General features: G+C 37.1%; 1 protein-coding gene across 2 annotated transcripts; it reads right to left on the reverse strand.

Annotated features, from left to right (window-relative positions):
* Nucleotides 1-3,363: 3,363 nt before the first annotated feature.
* On the reverse strand, nucleotides 3,364-8,706 carry LOC110920040. 2 transcript variants are annotated; one of them, XM_022164285.2, is made up of 7 exons: nucleotides 8,262-8,704; nucleotides 5,576-6,223; nucleotides 5,383-5,505; nucleotides 5,158-5,307; nucleotides 4,955-5,065; nucleotides 4,444-4,880; nucleotides 3,364-4,366 (listed from the first exon to the last, which is right to left on the reverse strand). In XM_022164285.2, exons 1-7 carry the CDS (start codon nucleotides 8,611-8,613, stop codon nucleotides 3,707-3,709), a joined length of 2,481 nt encoding a protein of 826 aa, XP_022019977.1. In that variant the 5' UTR covers nucleotides 8,614-8,704; the 3' UTR covers nucleotides 3,364-3,706. The 2 variants fall into 2 exon arrangements, with proteins under 2 accessions (XP_022019977.1, XP_022019973.1); XM_022164281.2 differs by having other exon boundaries at nucleotides 5,158-5,505; nucleotides 8,262-8,706.
* Nucleotides 8,707-18,670: the final 9,964 nt, after the last annotated feature.

Below are 18,670 nucleotides of genomic sequence, written 5' to 3' on the forward strand. Positions count from 1 at the left end.
GTTTGAAATTGTCAACCAAGGTCATTAATTTGGACTTGGTAGTTAATTGGATAATCAAGGTCATTAATTTGAACTTAATTATCTGTGAGGGTTATTGAAATTGATCATGCTTAAAAGTCAAATATGATTTGAGTTGTTTATATGTTTGGAAATTTCTCACAACGTGAAGTCTAAAATGTTTATTTGAATGTGAGAAGTTCATAGTAGGAAGCTAATTGATAGGGGGAGCTTCATAATTAGTGTCAAATGGAATGAAAGCTCAAAGACAAGAAAAAGATGGTGGTGCTAAATTGTCAAATAAAGTTTGCTAAAAGAAAGGGGGGAGGGGGGATAGCTAAGAGGTGGCGTCTGTAATTAAAAAATGTCAACGATCTAAAGACTCAGAAGCAAATGAAAATTGGCTACGACAAAGCGAGGATTGACTGCGGCAATATTCAAGGGGGAGTCTGTGAGTGCATTATGTCTATTGCCTCTGTCAATCATTTCTATAATTGTTAATGTATCGAGTCGTAGTTGATTGTATAGGAATCATGATAGAAAAGAGGGGATTGTAATGTTTGTTCCCAGTCGTACGAATGGCCAGTTCGTACGAAAGGGTAGTCCATGCGTCCCAGGTCCACTCGTCCTTAATTAAAGTCCCTGTCGTCCTTACATGTTTGGACGAGTGGAACACGCCTACAAATAGGGGTGTTGGGTCTTGTAATTTAGAGAACTTTTGGACTTAAGAGGGGAAACTCTGTCCATTTGGTTTCGTGGTATTGTATCTTCAAATCATCAATAGAAACCCGTTTAATTAACTTGTTCTTGTGTATGTCATTTTCATACTCGAATTCTACACGAGATATGAAGACTTTGTGACCGGTTGCAGCTTTCGGAGACTCGAAACGGCCCTAACAAGCTTCTGACTTTTAGCATCTTAATTTCAGTTTATGTTATTCTTTTTTGTTGCTTATTTGCGATTGTTATTATTATTATTGGTTTTGCTGAATGGGATATCCGAGTACCCACGTCATCACGTGCTATATGTGACTTCTAGTTACCTTTAGGATCTTAGTAATGTTTATATCTCCTTAGAGTAATCTTTTATTACTGTTTGCTAAACCCGAACACAAGTTATCCAAGGGAATAAAAGAGAAGACTCAAACAGAAGCTACTAGAACAAATTAAGAGATTGTAAAAGAAGAGGAAGATAAAATCGGAAGAAAGAAAATAGCAACACCAGATTGGACCATTGCAGATTACACAAAGCCATCTTTACAACTCCAAGCATTATATAATTCTTTAAATAAATTTAGAATAAGGGGCCAATTCTAAATTCATATGTTGAATTCAGTTCGGATAATCAACCATTATATTATTTTAATTAACATACTCACTATAAACTTTTTCTATTTTATTTTTCTTAGTCAACTTTTTGTAATCTTACAATATTTCATGTCGTAAATTCATTTCGTATGATTCTTTCATAAATTTATGTTGTAAACATACTTGAATGAACCAAAACAAATTCGAATAACGAATTTGAATTCAGGTTTCAATCAATGAAGTGAAATACAAACTAAAACATTCATGTGAAATAAATTTACAAAATGAAATAAGATAAGATTGTAACAAGTTAATTGAGAAAATAAAAAAGAAAAATTATAGTAAGTTAGTTTTTTTTTGAAAATAAACTTTCATTAACACCAACCAAAACGGACATCTATCTCCAAGATGGAGAAAGAAGCCGAAAACCGAAAAAAAACGTACAACCATTCACGTTACATCAAACATATACCAACGAGTCCAATCCACAACCCCACCCTTAAACCTATATTTGTACCATAGAAACCCCAAGGACTTGATCTCCGCAACCAGTTCCACCACATTAGGATCTTTTCTATTAAAGAGTTTGTCGTTCCTGGCTCTCCAAAGTCTCCAACAAGTAATTATAATAATGCCATGGAAAATCGTTTTCTTGACACCCGAAACACCACTATGCTCAAGCAAATGCACCAAATCGTTAACATAAAAAACGAACGGTCTAGGAATCTTGCACCAAGTAGAAATCTCGTTCCAAACCCCCATCGCCATAAACAACCTGTAAGAACATGCTCGATAGATTCATCATACGCGTCACACCAAACACAAAAAAGATTGCCAACGACATACGAGCAAGGGCCAACTTGGTAGGAAGACGGTCCAAAAACGCACGCCACATAAAAATATTGCATTTGGTCGGCACCCACGAACTCCAACAGAACTCGAAAGGAGCATCACTAACCGGAGCCCCACGTAACCAACTCTTGACAACCGCCACCTCGAACCCAATATAAGCCCCATGTGACCACTCCCATGTGTCATCTCTACCATCCAAAATCACCGCATGTAATAAATTCTCCAATGAAGACTTCTCCTGAATCTCTTCTGGAGAAAAAGGAATTCTGGACCACTCCCAACAAATAGTTCTGTTGCCCCCATTGAACTTCAGCCGAAGATGAATCAGGACCCTTTTAGACTTCTCGAGCGCAAACAGTAAAGGAAAAGCATTTTTAAGAGGCTCGGTCCCCAACCATATGTCTAGCCAAAATCTAATACGTCTACCATCCCCAGGCTTTCCATGAATAATAACATTTAAACCAACCCCCTTGACCTTGTGTTTATTCCAAAAACTGACACAATTTTTCCACACGCCCGGAATAGCGTTGTTGCACGGAGCGATACCCCAACTCCTAGAAGAACCATGGATGGAAGTGACCACTTTTCTCCATAGGGCATTAGGCTCGTTACGAAACCTCCAAAGCCATTTGATTAACATTGCATTATTATTAACCTCAAGAGGCGCCATCGCCAACCCCCCGTCTACAACCCGTTTAGTGACAATCTCCCACGAAACCCAACTCATCTTCCGGACCTCCTCCGAACCACCCCAAAGAAAACGTCTCATCAAACCTTCAAGATCACCAATAACTTTCTTGGGAGCCTTAAAAAGTGAAAAATAATACGTTGGTAAGCTTCCTAACCCCGACTTTATCAACGTTAAACGACCGGCAATAGAGAGTGTATTAGCTTTCCATTTCGAGAGGCGACGCTTAAACGTGGACACCACTGGTTCCCAATTCGTCACTCTATTCATATTCATATAGTAAGTTAATAAAGAAAAGTATGACTGATCATCCGTGTCGGCTTTCGAATTAGGCTTTCAATCAAATTCAACCTATGAATTTCGAACACACACCGTTATTCATAAATTGCATTATCTAATTTATGTTTTTTTTGTTATTAATAATCCATGTATGTTTTTATTTAGTTTATATATGTATACAAACATATAATCTTTTTCTAACTTTTGCTATTTTTTTTATATTAGAAAAATATAAGATGGATGGTAACCTATTAATCTCTCTTCATTTCTAGAAAAATAATAATTACATATTTATTTAGTCAACCATTCTTTAAATAAAAAAATAAATTTCTTAAAAAAAATATCAATCTTACTTATCTAGTAAAGGTCACAAAAGCATGACATCACTTTGCTTAGGTGTAAATCTCATATTCAGCCAACCATGTTTTCGTATGTCATTATTTCAACACTTCTACAACCCAGTATATATACCGATAGCTTTCCCGTGTAATTGTATCACTCATCAATGACATTTTTTCTACAATTCACTGGCACCTCTATACCATTATACATACCATGGACTACATGATTTGGAGGTGTGTACTAGTTTCTTATACCAAAACGCAACCGTATGTCGTCCGGATTAAAACTTCTGAGAATGCCTGTCACTATTTGCTTGCCAAAGATGTTTAAATATGTTGACCTGAAAAGATCCACCATGAGAGGGAATTGTAGACCAACAAAAAAGGTAATAGGAATGAAAGCTAATACACATATAGGAGCAAGCATCCTTAATTTTCCATTGCAAAAGACAAGAAACAGGGTTGCGCTGAAGGCTACCATCATGGCTGTAGTAGAGAGTAATAAAGAGAAAAGTCCAATGAACAATCTGTTTGGCAAACTCAATAGAAAGTCTTTCTCTGCAAAACGTGCTGTTAAGATAGACAAGAACACAAGTAACGAAGTACTGGATGCGAATAGAGAGATTGCATCCGATATAGCAAATATAATGAATGCAGGTTCCTTTTTAAATAAGGGGGTCCCAGTATTTTGATTGCTACCGCCAGGTACGGTAATTGCAGCTGCAAATACGATTGTGGTAATTAATGCAGCAGTGATACTACATGACTCTGCAGTGGTTTTCATCCACTGTTCTCCTTCCTTCACCAATTTCTCATGTTCCCTTGTGAAAACCATATCTGGTGTCTCCTTAAAAATGTTCTCTTGAGTAATATATGTAGGAAACACAAGTTTCTTCACTTCCTATAAAATTAATTGGTTATACCATTAGAAATTAACTTTATAATTCACTTGTCTATAATAGTTTAGTTACTATGTACCTCATGCCATTGAAGCTCTCGTTGTAGTTGTAACGCTGCACCAGTTCTCCGATTGAGTACATTTGAAGGAGCCAATTTTCCGGCCAAGTGCAAGATATTGTTTCCAGAAGAATCTTTATACATTCTATAAAGATTCTTACGCTCACCAATGTCATAGATAAGATTGTAGATTTTTTCCGAACGGTTTCTTATTGCTAACTGAATAATATCATGCCCACTGTTGTCTTTACTATGAATTGCTTCAGGTGATCTATATAAAATCTCATCAACGACTTTATAAGCATTTTGACGTGCAGCCTCAAGAATTGGTAGGGTATAATGGTGGTGATGAGTACCAGAATGCTTCGACTTGTCTATTTCATCACATACCAATTTTAGAAGCTTAGTCGCTTCATCCCATTCCTTCTTTTTTCTCTCGATACGTTTAATGGGTGGAACTGCAAGTCAGGATGTTACCAGTCAAGTAAAAATTACCAATTTAGCAACAAATGAATTTACTCCACACTCTTACCAGATAGCATCTTTGCGAGGGAACAAAGCAGATAGAATGAGAAACGAATGATCAATATGATCAATTCGATGAGCCATCTAGAAAAAAAGGCAATTAGGAACATGAACATTACTGCATAAGCACAAGAAACATTATTAGGCAAAATACAGCTCACTTTTAGTTAAATTATATATACAGTTAAATAAATCTCAAGTTGTATTTACCTACTAATAAAATTACATATATCGGCCAGAAAACAATTATTACACATAGGTCAGCCTTTAACACGTGCTTAATGGCTAGTTGCACCATTTTTGGAATCCATGTCATAGCTTCGGCTAAATATTTCATACCTTTCCAAATACCGTCCAGAGCTGAAATAGAAAAACCACAATCAATCCTCTTAAAATAGAAGTCCAAATAATAAATATGTAACCCATTGCAAATACAAGGATAGAAGAATTTTTCTCCAAAGTTTAGCCCACTCGGAAAGGTTTTAGCTAGAGCCATGAGTACATCATCTCCTTTTGAAGCAAATTTAGGAAGCCTTTGCACCAAGTTTGATGCTAAACCTACAAGCATAAACAATAAAATTATGTCACTTTTCAAAGCAATATGTTTATGTTATATATGCCTGCTTACTGTAATGTTTTGCAGAAATAGCATTAACAAGAAGGCGGACACCAATTTCTTCATCAGGTATGGAAAATAACGACTCGAGTTGTTTATTATCATCAATAGCTTTCATCAAATATTCAATGGTATCAAGATGCATATTTTCATAAGCCTTCTTTAGTGGTAATTCACCCTCATGGTCTTCAATTCGTAACAACTTGTTGTTCTTTTTAACCAGGAGATCAGCTGCTTGTTTGTTCCCAACAATAGCAGCAATGTGAAGCGCCGTGCTTCCATCAGAGTCTCTCTGTTTAAGTACTTGCTCATCATTTATATACCTAAACAATCTTTTCACAAAATCATTACGACCTATTGCAACTGCAAAGTGAAGTATTGTGCTGCCATCATCACTGATTGGCTCTGTTGCTAGGTCCTTATCTTTATCTAGCAAGATTGCTGTATCAAACCAGACCCCGTTTATAGTGGCTTCCCGTAAGTTCTTATGTTGGATCTTCTTTTTACTCTCTAGCTCGTCTTCATTTTTTGTTTGGGTTTCTATTGTAACTACTATTTTTGTTGAATCTGCATCTTCTTCAATTGTGTTTGTTTCCACTGAAACAGAATCTCTGTCGACGTTTTTTTCTGTTTCCGCATCAGATTCTTTTGAAGTTGAATCTGTATACCATTTGAAGCTTCATCAGTGATAGTGATTACATAGGAAGATATTCTAAACATTCATCTTTTTATGCATGGTTAGATAAGATTATACATAATCACTATTAGGTTTTAGTACAAAATTATTGTGACAAAATCATTATTCAAATATATATAAATACTTGCAAAACGATGAAGCAACACAAAATATATAAACTAACTATAATATACCATTGTGACAACTGTCACAACCATTCTATACGCTCTCGATTGGTGGTAGGCTTGTGCTTATTAAGTCCGTTCTTGAAAGCCTTCCTACCTATTACTTCTCCATCTACAAAGCCCCAGTCAAGGTTATTAAGGACCTTGAAGGTATGATTAAACGCTTCCTATGGGGAGGGTCGCATGTGGGTCAGAAAATCCATTGGGTAGCTTGGGATTCGGTTTCGGTTCCTAAAGATTTCGGTGGGTTGGGGTTGTGTAAGCTTATAGACATTAATTTGGCCCTTTTATCTAAGTGGTGTTGGAGGTTTAAGACGGAGGAGATCTGTTTGTGGCGTAGAGTGATTAATGCTATCCACTGTGGTGCTCGGAATTGGGACTTCTTACCTGCTAGAAAGAACTTGGGTGGTCCTTGGTGTAAAGTAGTGAAATGGATAGCTAGGACTACTGTGGACGATGTCCCTTTGAGAAGCTTTTTTAGAGGTATTCCAGGCAAAGGAGATCGGATAGCATTCTGGCTTGACCCGTGGATCTCGAGTGATCCGCTTAAAAATGTGTTTCCTAGATTGTTTCAACTGGAGGTTAATAGAAGAGTTAAAATTTGTGATCGTATCAGGGATGGTTTTGGCCAAAATAAATTTTCGTGGAACTGGAAAAGACCGCTCGTGTCAGCCTTGGAGAAGGATGACCTGTCGCAGCTGGTGAGCCTTCTTGACGCATTCTCGGTCTCAGGCAATTTGGATAAGTGGGTTTGGTTAGGAAACGGGTCGGAGGATTTCAGCGTTGGTGCGGTGAAAAGGGTCCTTGTCAAAGGTAGTGGTTCGGAGATCGGTCCCGGTTTTTCTTGGTGCAATTGGATCCCTGCTAAGTGCAATGTGTTTGCGTGGCGGGCGAACTTAGGCAGAATCCCTACTGTGGAAGCCCTTCGGAGAAGGAACATTACCATTTCTGATTCGAGGTGTGGCCTTTGCAACAACGGTGAAGACTCGGTCTCGCATCTGTTCACGGAATGTTATGTTGCTAACTTTGTTTGGAGTGCGATCAGTAGTTGGTGTAAGGTGCCGCATATTTTCGCCTTTTCGTTTCAAGACCTTATGATTGTGCACGAGTATTACGGGTTAAAGGATCCAGAAAAAACAATTCTGCAAGGAGTTATTATCATAGCATGTTGGTGTATTTGGAAGGCCAGGAACTAAGTCAGATTCAAAAATTCTACGGTCAGAGTTGAGAAAGTGGTTAGCGAGGTGAAGTCGTTTGGTTTTTTGTGGGCTAGGCATAGATCTAAATTCAAAGAGTTGACGTGGGAAAAGTGGTGTAAATTTGTAATTATGTAGTTTTGTGTGTTGTGGTGCCTCCCGGTTTTCGGGTTGGTTGTCGTTTTCTAATGAAGTTCATATTTCAAAAAAAAATTCTATTCTATTCTATGTATGGAACAAAGAATTAAAAACCTATACATCTATGTATCGAGACAAAATTAGTCTCTTTTTATATGCACATCTATGTATCGAGACAAAATTAGTCTCTTTTTATATGCAAATATTCCGGTCTTATGTCATGGGTAACCACATAAGGATACGGTCCTGACCTGAATCGATCTACATATCTAACTGGTCCGATCTGGTTTTTGACTCTCAAACACCCCATTTCCAACAAATCCAATATCTTTAAAGAATTAGGTTACACTTTGAGAAATACGTACATCTTAATAAACAGCACAAGGGAAAACAGGTGAAGTTAAAATGTAACATAACTAGTAAAAGACCATACTTAATTAACTTGTAACTAAAGATATTATCTGGTTGTGACTTGTGAGTAAAGTAACATGCGCAAGGCGTACCTTCTTGCAAACATATAGGAAGATCATAAATGGATTTTAGTTTATCCCAAACAGCTTTAGCGGAACCAAGATTGTGGACAACTGCAAGTACACCTTCACTAACAGAACCGAAAATCCAACCTCTAGCAAGACTGTCGTATTGTCTCACTATGTTTGTGTCCGAATTTGTTGGGCCGACAAATGTGGAATCCACAATTCCACCCATATTGTTACTGTCCAACAAGCAAAGCATTTGCGACTTCCAAACATGATAATTATTGTTGCCTGAAAGTTTCACTGAAACAAAGTTGGATACATTAGCAATCGATGCATATAAGTAGTTAAGGTCTTGTGTTCCTGCTGGAGCACTCATATTAGCGTTACACCACAACAAAGCTTATAGATCTTTGAAGTATATGACGTGAGAGTGTGTGTGTGTGTGAGAGAGATACATTTAATCACCTCCAGTCCTTTTTTTATAGGACAGGGAAGGGATAATTGCTTTCACTTCTAAGAGGACCCGGGGTGGGTACGTGATACCAAAGTATCACGTGTGGAACAATACCACACACCGCCGCCACTCACATCCACCACGCGTGGAAGAGTTAACGCGTTGTGGTGGTCACGTTTTGAAAGTTTGGAACTTTGTGTATGGTGGGTTGTACTCTAGTGCTGAGGAGTTGTACACTGATGGAATAAATAAAAAGGTTGTGATACCATCACTAGTGATACCACCCCCCTTACATTTCTATTACTAGTGATAGAATATTGGGTGCTGACATGGCATGATTTGATTGGATAGTGGGAGTGATGAAAACTATCACTAGTGAACCACCCCTCCTCCCCTAACAAGCATTACAAAAACAACAAGCAAATTCTAGTTTTGGCGGGGTGATAGAGGTCTTTGCCTTTTCGAAAGAAGACCACGATTCAGTTCTTGATATGAGGTAGATTATGACTAAGTTGGTGTGATTTAAAAGTAGGAGTATAGTAACATTCGCCGTCAAAAAAGGTAAGCTAATTTTTGTTTTTATTTTCTACTTCTAAAATTGAAGCTCTAAAATTTTTATACACAATATAATTTATAAATTTAACTGAAAGCTTATTATTGGTATAGTTGCTTTCAATTTAATGTTTTATCTTTATATAATAAAACCAACATTAAAGACAACCAATACGGAGATAAAGATTAAAGTTATAAAAAGCCATGTAAGGAAAATATGTCGACTACAATTATTAATGTTCTTACTCACCACAAATAATTGTAGTTGGTGCTTTATTACAGGTCAATGACAGTTATGCCCTCGATACACCATTCAATTTCTTTTGCACTTTTGGTGCATTCTAGATATTTTCGTATACTTGTCATTGTTGGCATGGCCTACTTAGCCTTTTTTTTTAAGATACTAGTGGAAATGTTCGTGCGTTGTCGTGTGAGTATTTATGTTTCGAAATAGAAAATGATTTTATACCAGAATTTGTTTTGACTAAAATGGAACGGACTTCTCGTTCAGGATGTTAAACATATTAGCAGCACCAAACATTCTCCATGCTTCACCTGAAGGAGTATATCACTGTCATCATCATCATCATAATCGCCTTCATGTTGAGATTTTATGGATCGTAACACACTTTGAAATTTATTTTTTGTTGCAAGCATCTTCACTCATTCATGGTGTGAGATTTCAGTAGTCGTGCCACTGTCATCGTCTACTGGGAGAGGTTGTTTCCAAGGTTCCGTGTCCATCCGCATATATGTGCAGTCTGCTACACCCTTTATAGGACTGAAATCTTACTCAACGTGTCTAAATACCAAAAAAAATCTATTTATTTTTTTTAACTAATTGGTAAATACCCATTCTACACATTTTTAACTTACATAACTTGTGCAAGTCGGGTCCCATGTCCCTTTCAGTGCAAGTAGAACGAGCCCATGACATGCATCTCAGCATCCAACTATCTCTAGAAGTCTGTCATCAAAATATGGTGTTTTCAAGTTCTAAAAGAATACATTATACTAAAATGAAAGTGATATACAACCGCAACCATTTATTTGAAACACCTTGAATTAGCTACAAAGAGATTAGTTTGTCTTTTATTTGTCTAAAAACTAGTTTAAGTATACATTTTGACAAACAATCCATATGTAATTGATATTCACTTCATAAATGGGCGGATGTTATGAATGAAAAGGGTCCACAAAGTCAAAAGAATGAAACGGTTATGGTGGGAATATTAGACGGGCAAGAATTATAAGCTAGATTATGTTACATAAGTATGTTATTATTATTAGAATGTATTATATGGTGTTATTATTATTATTATTATTATTATTATTATTATTATTATTATTATTATTATTATTATTATTATTATTATTATTATTATTATTATTATTATTATTATTATTATTATTATTATTATTCGATATCATAGGTTGAGGCGGTTATCCTTATGTGAACCCCTCGTATATATACACTCATATGTATCGATTCCAATTTACCAATTCAATCAAGAACTTTATTTAATCTCTCGTTTACGAAATCAAATCTGATAGTGTGATTCAATTCAACAAAGTGGTATCAGAGCCGCGATCGTCAAATACAAGATCTGCAAATCGCTATCAAGTGCAAAACCCTAATTTATACATGGCGACCAACGCAGGAATTCAAACCCAGATTCCAAAATTACTGGGACAGAATTACTATCATTGGCATATACAAATGAGAGTGTTACTAGAATCACATGACTTATGGACGATAGTGGAAGAGGGATACTTAAATCATCTTCTGGCAAATGCATCTGAAAGCGATCAGAACGTTCAGAGGGAAAAGATCAAGAAGGACAGGAAAGCGTTGCATATAATGTTTCAGGCCGTTAGTGAAACAGTATTCGAATGAGTGGCAACATGTAAGACTTCCAAGGAAGCATGGGAAATTCTGCATAAGGCATACATAGGAGAGAATAGGGTAAAAACGGTAAAATTACAAACCCTTAGATGTGAATTCGATGCATTAAAAATGAAGGATAGTGAATCTATAGAAGATTATGTTAATCGCACAACGGTAATAATTAATCAATTGCGCCTGAATGAAGAACGAACAGAGGAGCAACGGATTGTTGAAAAAATTCTCAGAAGTTTAACAAGAAAATATGAATCGATGGTTGTTGCCATAGAAGAATCTAAGGATTTGAATGCAATCTCCACTGAAGAATTACTCGGAATTCTGCAATTGCATGAATTACGGCTAAAGCAATATGATGATGCTCCAACAGAGCTGGCTTTTCAAGTACAAAGTAATTATTATGATAGATCGAAGCAATCAAGGTTAGAGAATAATGGCAGAGGACGAAGCAAAGGAAGAGGAAGGTTTAATGGTTCAATCCAATGTTTTAATTGTCAAAGGTTAGGACACATGGCACGATTCTGCAACAAGAGAAATGAGAATGATAAATCTAGCAATGCACTCATGCACACCGATGAAGTAGAAGATGAGAATGATGATACCATGTTCATGATATTTAATTTAGAAGAAGTCATAAAAAATGATTGTTGGTACATGGATAGTGGATGTAGTAACCATATGACGGGGGATAAGAACCTGTTTGTTACGTTAAACGAATCCGAACAGCGGGAAGTGAGGACTGGAGATGATAAGCAACTAGATGTGCTCGGCTGTGGAGATGTAATGATAAAAATTAGAGGGATAGAGAGACGAGTTCCTAATGTGTTTTATGTGGAAGGGCTAAAACATAATCTATTAAGCATCGGTCAATTAATACAAAAGGGGTATGATGTGAGGTTCAACGATCAGGAGTGCACAATTAAGGATTCATCCAGAACATGCATTGGATCTGTGAAAATGACTGGAAACAAGATGTTTCCGTTAAATATGAGACAAGATCTAACACGTCGGGTATGCAATGTGACAACTTCCGATTCTTCAGAATTATGGCATCAGAGGTTCGGGCACTTGAACTTTGAAACATTGTATGATATGGGTATGAATGAGATTGTGAGAGGTTTGCCAAAAATCACTAGAACACACAACGTTTGTGAAGGTTGTATCTTTGGCAAACACGCTAGAAAGCCTTTTGCCAAACAAGCAACATGGCATGCAAAAGAACCATTACAACTCATTCACTTAGACATATGTGGGCCGATGAGAACTCAATCTATAGGAGGATGTAAGTATTTTATTACCTTCATAGACGACTTCACTAGAAAGACGTGGGTATATTTTCTAAAGTTCAAGTCTGAAGCTTTGACTTATTTCAAGCTATTCAAAGCACTCGTTGAAAATGAAAGTGATCACAAAATAAAATGTAAACGAACAGACAGAGGCGGAGAATACTGTGGTCATAAATTTCAAGAATTTCTTAAGGATGGTGGAATACGCCATCAGCATACCACAAGCTATATACCTCAGCAAAATGGTGTAGCCGAAAGGAAAAAATAGGACTCTTATGGAGTTGAGTAGAAGCATGTTAAAGATGAAGGGTTTACCGAATATGTACTGGGCCGAGGCAATTTCATGTGCAACTTACCTACTGAACCGTGCAATAACAAAAAGTGTATCTAATAAGACACCACAAGAGGCCTAGAGTGGAAGAAAGCCCAATGTTGAGCATTTTAGAGTTTTCGGATTTGTTGCTTATGCACATGTTCTGAAACAGCAACGAGGCAAGTTAGATGACAAGACTGAAAGAACCATTTTTGTCGGATACAGCGAAAATAGCAAGGCTTATAAACTATACAACCCAGTAACGAAGAATATTATCATAAGTAGAGATGTTGTGTTCAATGAAAACCAACATTGGGTCACCAACAAAGGAAGTCAAGAAACATCATACTTAGAGATCAATAATCCTGGTGAAGATACTCTAAGAGAAATAGCTGAAGATCAAGATCAATCTATTGCACAGCAGGAGAATGTTCATGCACAGGAACATTCAAATTCTAGTATTCGGAATGAAGATCCAGTTAGCAGTCATAATGAAGAGATGAGTATAGCCGAGAACTCAAACAATGGAGTTGAGGATGCAGATACGTCCTCATCCTCAGAAAATGAGGTTATAAGAACAAGAAAAGTAACCGATGTATACCTCATAACAAAGCCGTTTACAAAAGCTCAAGTTGATACTTTATATGATAACGGGTGCAGTAATTCAAATGACGTGGTGAACTTTGTCCTGTTTGCTGATACGGATCCGACGACATATGAAGAAGCAAGTAAACAAGCCAAATTGAAGGATGTTATGGACAAGGAGATGGACTCTATAATTAAAAATGAAACATGGGAATTGGTTGAACCTCCAAAAGGTCAAGCACCGATAAGTGTGAAGTGGATATACAAAACTAAATATGACGAGCATGGGAAGGTGAGCAAGCATAAAGCAAGATTGGTGGTGAAAGGTTACAAACAAAAATACGGCATTGAATATCAAGATGTTTTTGCTCCAGTAATAAGATTTGACACAGTCAGACTCGTGTTGGCGTTAGCTGCACATCATGGATGGCATTTACATCAAATGGATGTAAAGACAGCCTTTCTAAACAGGAATTTAAAGGAACAAGTGTTCATCGAACAACCAGAAGGGTACATTGTTAAAGTAGAAGAAGGAAAGGTATGTAAACTAAAAAAGGCACCCTACGGATTAAAACAAGCACCGAGGGCATGGTATAGTAGAATAGAAGGGTATTTCATATCAAGTGGGTTCAAGAAATGCATTCACGAACATACATTATTTATCAAAATAGCCGAGAGGGCAAGGCTCATAATTTGTCTTTATGTTGATGATTTAATTATAGCAAGTGATTCATTACTAATGCTAAACAAATTTAAAGAGTCAATGAAAGAGGAATTCGAGATGACAGATATGGGCGTTCTACATTACTTCCTCGGAATGGAGGTCTTGTTTAAAAATGGAGATATTATGCTTTCACAACATCAATATGCAAGAGGGTTGTTGGAAAAGTTCAACAATACGCACTGCACGGGCATTTCCACTCCAATGGAGTACGGGTTACGGCTGCCCAAGCAGGACCCTGATGACGAAATAGAACTTAACATCTACAGGAGATTAGTCGGCAGCCTTATGTATTTGACTAATATGAGACCGGACATTATGTTTGCAGTCAATAAGATCAGTCAATTCTTGGAACAACCAAAGAGAAGTCATTGGGAAGCTGGAAAAAGAATCCTAAGATATATAAATGGAACAATAAACCAAGGATTAGTGTACTCAAAATGAAGTAAAGGTTCGTTACTCTTGTTCAGTGACAGTGACTATGCAGGAAACATCAATGATAGTAAAAGCACATCAGGATACGTCTTCTACTTCGGATCTGGAGTTGTGGCTAGGCAATCAAAGAAACAAAAGGTGGTAGCTCTATCATCAATGGAAGCGGAATATATCGCACTCTCAATGGTTGCGTGTCAAGCACTTTGGCTCAAAGGAATCTTGGATGAGTTAGAAGAAAAATTCAATCAACCTCCGGTGATCTACTGTGATAATAAATCGACAATATGCTTAGCCAAAGACCCAGTGTATCACGGTAAGAGCAAGCACATAAGAATCAAATACCATTTTATTCGGGATCTGGTCAAGAAGGATCAAATTGAAGTATGCTATTGCTTAACTAAACAACAAGTTGCTGATGTTCTCACTAAAGCTTTGCAACCCAAAGATTTTCAGCGATTAAAGGAGTTCCTCCATTTTAGAGAAATCTAGCTTACGGGAGGGTATTAGACGGGCAAGAATTATAAGCTAGATTATGTTACACAAGTATGTTATTATTATTATTAGAATGTACTATATGGTGTTATTAGTATTATTATTATTATTCGATATCATAGGTTGAGGCGGTTATCCTTATGTGAACCCCTCGTATATATACATTCATAAGTATCGATTCCAATTTACCAATTCAATCAAGAACTTTATTTAATCTCTCATTTACGAAATCAAATCTGATAGTGTGATTCAATCCCACAGGGACCAGGCGAGCTAAGAATGAGCACTCGGGTGAGGAAATTGCTCGTGAAATTGAGGGCCTAGATCATTACACGTCAGCTTAAAGGGAACAACTAATTGGAATTAGTCCTTAATAAAAAGCATGTAAGGAGTGTGATAGGGTAGATTGAATTTGAACTATGTTTCTCTTTTCTCATCTCCGTCTGTATCTCTATTTCCCATCTCCTTCTGCTCTTAAGTTTTGAATAAAGTTCTTCCCTTATTGCTACTTATTATTGTTACCCTCTATTCAATTAGTATACATTCCATCGGTGCTTTCATCATCATCAGCTACGATGGCCGACGGTACCCGATTGAAAACCCTAGACGAAGGGTTGAAATCCGTCCAGGATTCGCAAGAAAAATTACAACAACAGCTGAATATCTCCCACTCCCAATTACGTGGGGATGTTGATGCTATCTCTGCGTCCTTGGAAGATACGAAGAAACTACTTCACAAGGTTTTGGTACTATTTTCTTCTGGTTCGGCGAAACCCAAATTCCAGGATGAAGGTTCTTCAACCTTCATTTTTAGTGAGGGTTCTTCGATTGTGGGGAGACACAAACCTGCACCTATTAATCTTCCTTGATTCACCGGCTCTAATCCCGAGTGGTGGGTTTCTCAGGCCGCTCGGTATTTCGACTTATACTCGATCTATGTTGCTGACCGTTTAACAATATATAGCTTCGTTTTACCTGGATGACGAAGCAGCGGATTTGTCTGATTGGCAATTTCGGAATTCCACTTTTCATGGTTTGGCAAATTGTACTAACGGATTGATTTAGCGTTTTAAATCTAAGAACCTAGAAGCACCGGAAAGCCTCCTTGCTAAACTTACTCAAACAGCAATGGTGGCCGATTACTATCATCAATTTGAGGAAATCTCTAATTGTGCAATGGTATTGCCTCCTCCTTTTTAATTCACTGTTTTATATCTGGAGTCTGTGCCGACATCAAACTGCCGGTGTCAATCCACCGGCCAACTACCTTAGAGGAGGCCATGACGTTGGCACAATCTCATGAAAAACGAATCCAGTTGGAAAAGAGCTTGGGTCGTGTCACTTTGGGGTCTTCTAAGCCCATTTTAAACAGCCCAAAAATACCACATCCTTTTCCGTCTTCCCCACATTTCACCCCATCACAGCCAAACCCTGCATCTGTGGATTTATGTTAGGATTGATTCCGTAACTCCGTTGAATGCATAGATCACGTATCTTGTGTGGAATCTAAGTACGTGTACAGATTGAACACAAGCAAGCTAATAAACACTGATTTCTATTAATGATTGACGTTTACAGAACTGTGAAATCAAACGGAAAGAGTTTCCCCTGTATGTCTCAAAAGTTTTTCAGTGAAACAAGACTAGCACCTATTTATAGATTATGCTGATTCGTACAAAGCATACTTGCGGATGAACATAATTCATACGGACCAACTTTCTTATGGACCAACTAATTTGGAGTGGATCAAGACCATATACACATGAACAACTCAAGTGGACCTAGAATGCGCATTCGTACGGATCTGGAAATGCGTATCCGTATGAAACCCTAAAACGGCGCACCTTGCAGGTTCGAGCGGATGGACTTGAGTCCATCCATACGGATCAACTCACCATATCTTGAACACTTTGTTTAATCTCTTTAATACCAGTCTCGATCATTTGTTAAGCTATGAAACGTTATTGACACAAGCAATAGACATTCACAGACTCCCGTTGGATATTGCTGCAGTCAATATTGTAGCTTTTTCTTTCACTCTGATTCTTTAGCAAAGTTTAACAAAAAAGCACCACTGACTCCCTCTTTGCTCTATCATACTCTCCTTGAATCTGCTTCCTGCTTCAGCAGCTCCCCCTTTCAACAAACTCCCTCTCCATGCTCCCCCTTGCGTTAAACTCTCAGCTTTTAGCTTTAGGATCTAAACCTGGCTTAACTCATATGACCATTTAAAATACACATGAGAGAATATCTAATCACTCTAGGATCAAGAATCCTGGCTCTTTGCGAGATTAAACATCTGTAAACTCAGAAACACAATACCCGGTTCTCTCCCCTTATAAAAAAAACTCTATATATTTGACATTCAAAGAGTCCTAAACCCTCACAGATAATCAAGTTCAATCTAATGACCTTGATTCATCTGATTATCTACCAAGTCCAAATTAATGACCTTGGAGTCTTTCACAAGCTGTTTTTGGATTTTTCATATAAGAACCTTAAGTTTTAGATTAATGAACTTGTTTATTTTCAGAGACATGTTCAGCATACTTAGATTTTTGAAACTTAGCTTTCCAACACCGGTTGTCGAAACACAAAGCAGAACAAAATCTTTTTATATTTTTCAAAGTTTATGCTAAAACACTCCAAAAATCTTTTTATGATTTTGTGATTTTACTGAAATGAAATGCAATAAAGAAATATATACAAACATATATTAGTTTGAGTTCGCGTCAGAGGATCATATCAGTTTATGACAAATCACTAGCACCGTTGCCCATTTTATAGACTTTAAGTTTTAAACGATTCACCTAGATTATCAGTATACTGATCCACTTAAATTCTCACACAAACTTTAATTTATTCAAGATACGAGATTTAGTCTTTTTAAAAACATAACTTATTCGCGTGTCCCACCTCAGAATATACTCCGTATCAAGATTCCCTAGATTCAGTCTTACAAGTGAATACACCTACATGACATCTGTACTCTGTGTTAGTGCGAGGCCTTGAGAGCTCAGGTTAGAACTTCCGTTCAGTCAAGGAGATGAAGGCTCAACTTAAAGGTGTGTTCCACTTAGGAATCTTCTTTACAACTGCACTTGATTTATATCTTTTGATATTTTCTCAATTTTTATGCAGAGTGAAAGCTTTAAGCGCAAAAGCATTATACGAGGTCTAGGCCATTGCTGACGCAAGATTAGAAGACCAAGTATAATACCCCAGATACCAATAAGTATAAAGATCTAATATCTCAGTATCAGGTATCTCTCAAACGAAATTTCGGAGTACTAAGTCCATATATCCAAGAAATGTTCCCCACGAGATAAGAAAGTTATTGATTTAGGTTTATATCTCGAAATCAATCTACTAATTGTGCAAAAACCTACTGGCATATCATCAGTGAGACTTTTTAACACATTTGACTTTCCATTTCTTTAGCATGTCGTGATTGTCTTACTGATGTACTATCATTTCCTCTTTTTACACAAAACCCTTGTCATTTTTTTCACGTTTTTGACTTTTTTAAATTTTCAAATGTTTTTGTATTTTCAAAATTTTTACTCCCCCTAAAATTCAAAACATTTAAAGAAAATTTGACAACCGATGTAGATAGCTTTGTCTCGCCATCCATTTTCTGCACCACACGCTCTGTTTTTCATAAAGTACCCTCATGATTTACAACACATTGA

The sequence above is a fragment of the Helianthus annuus genome, chromosome 2 (genome assembly GCF_002127325.2).
Source record: "Helianthus annuus cultivar XRQ/B chromosome 2, HanXRQr2.0-SUNRISE, whole genome shotgun sequence".
Lineage (NCBI taxonomy): Eukaryota > Viridiplantae > Streptophyta > Magnoliopsida > Asterales > Asteraceae > Helianthus > Helianthus annuus.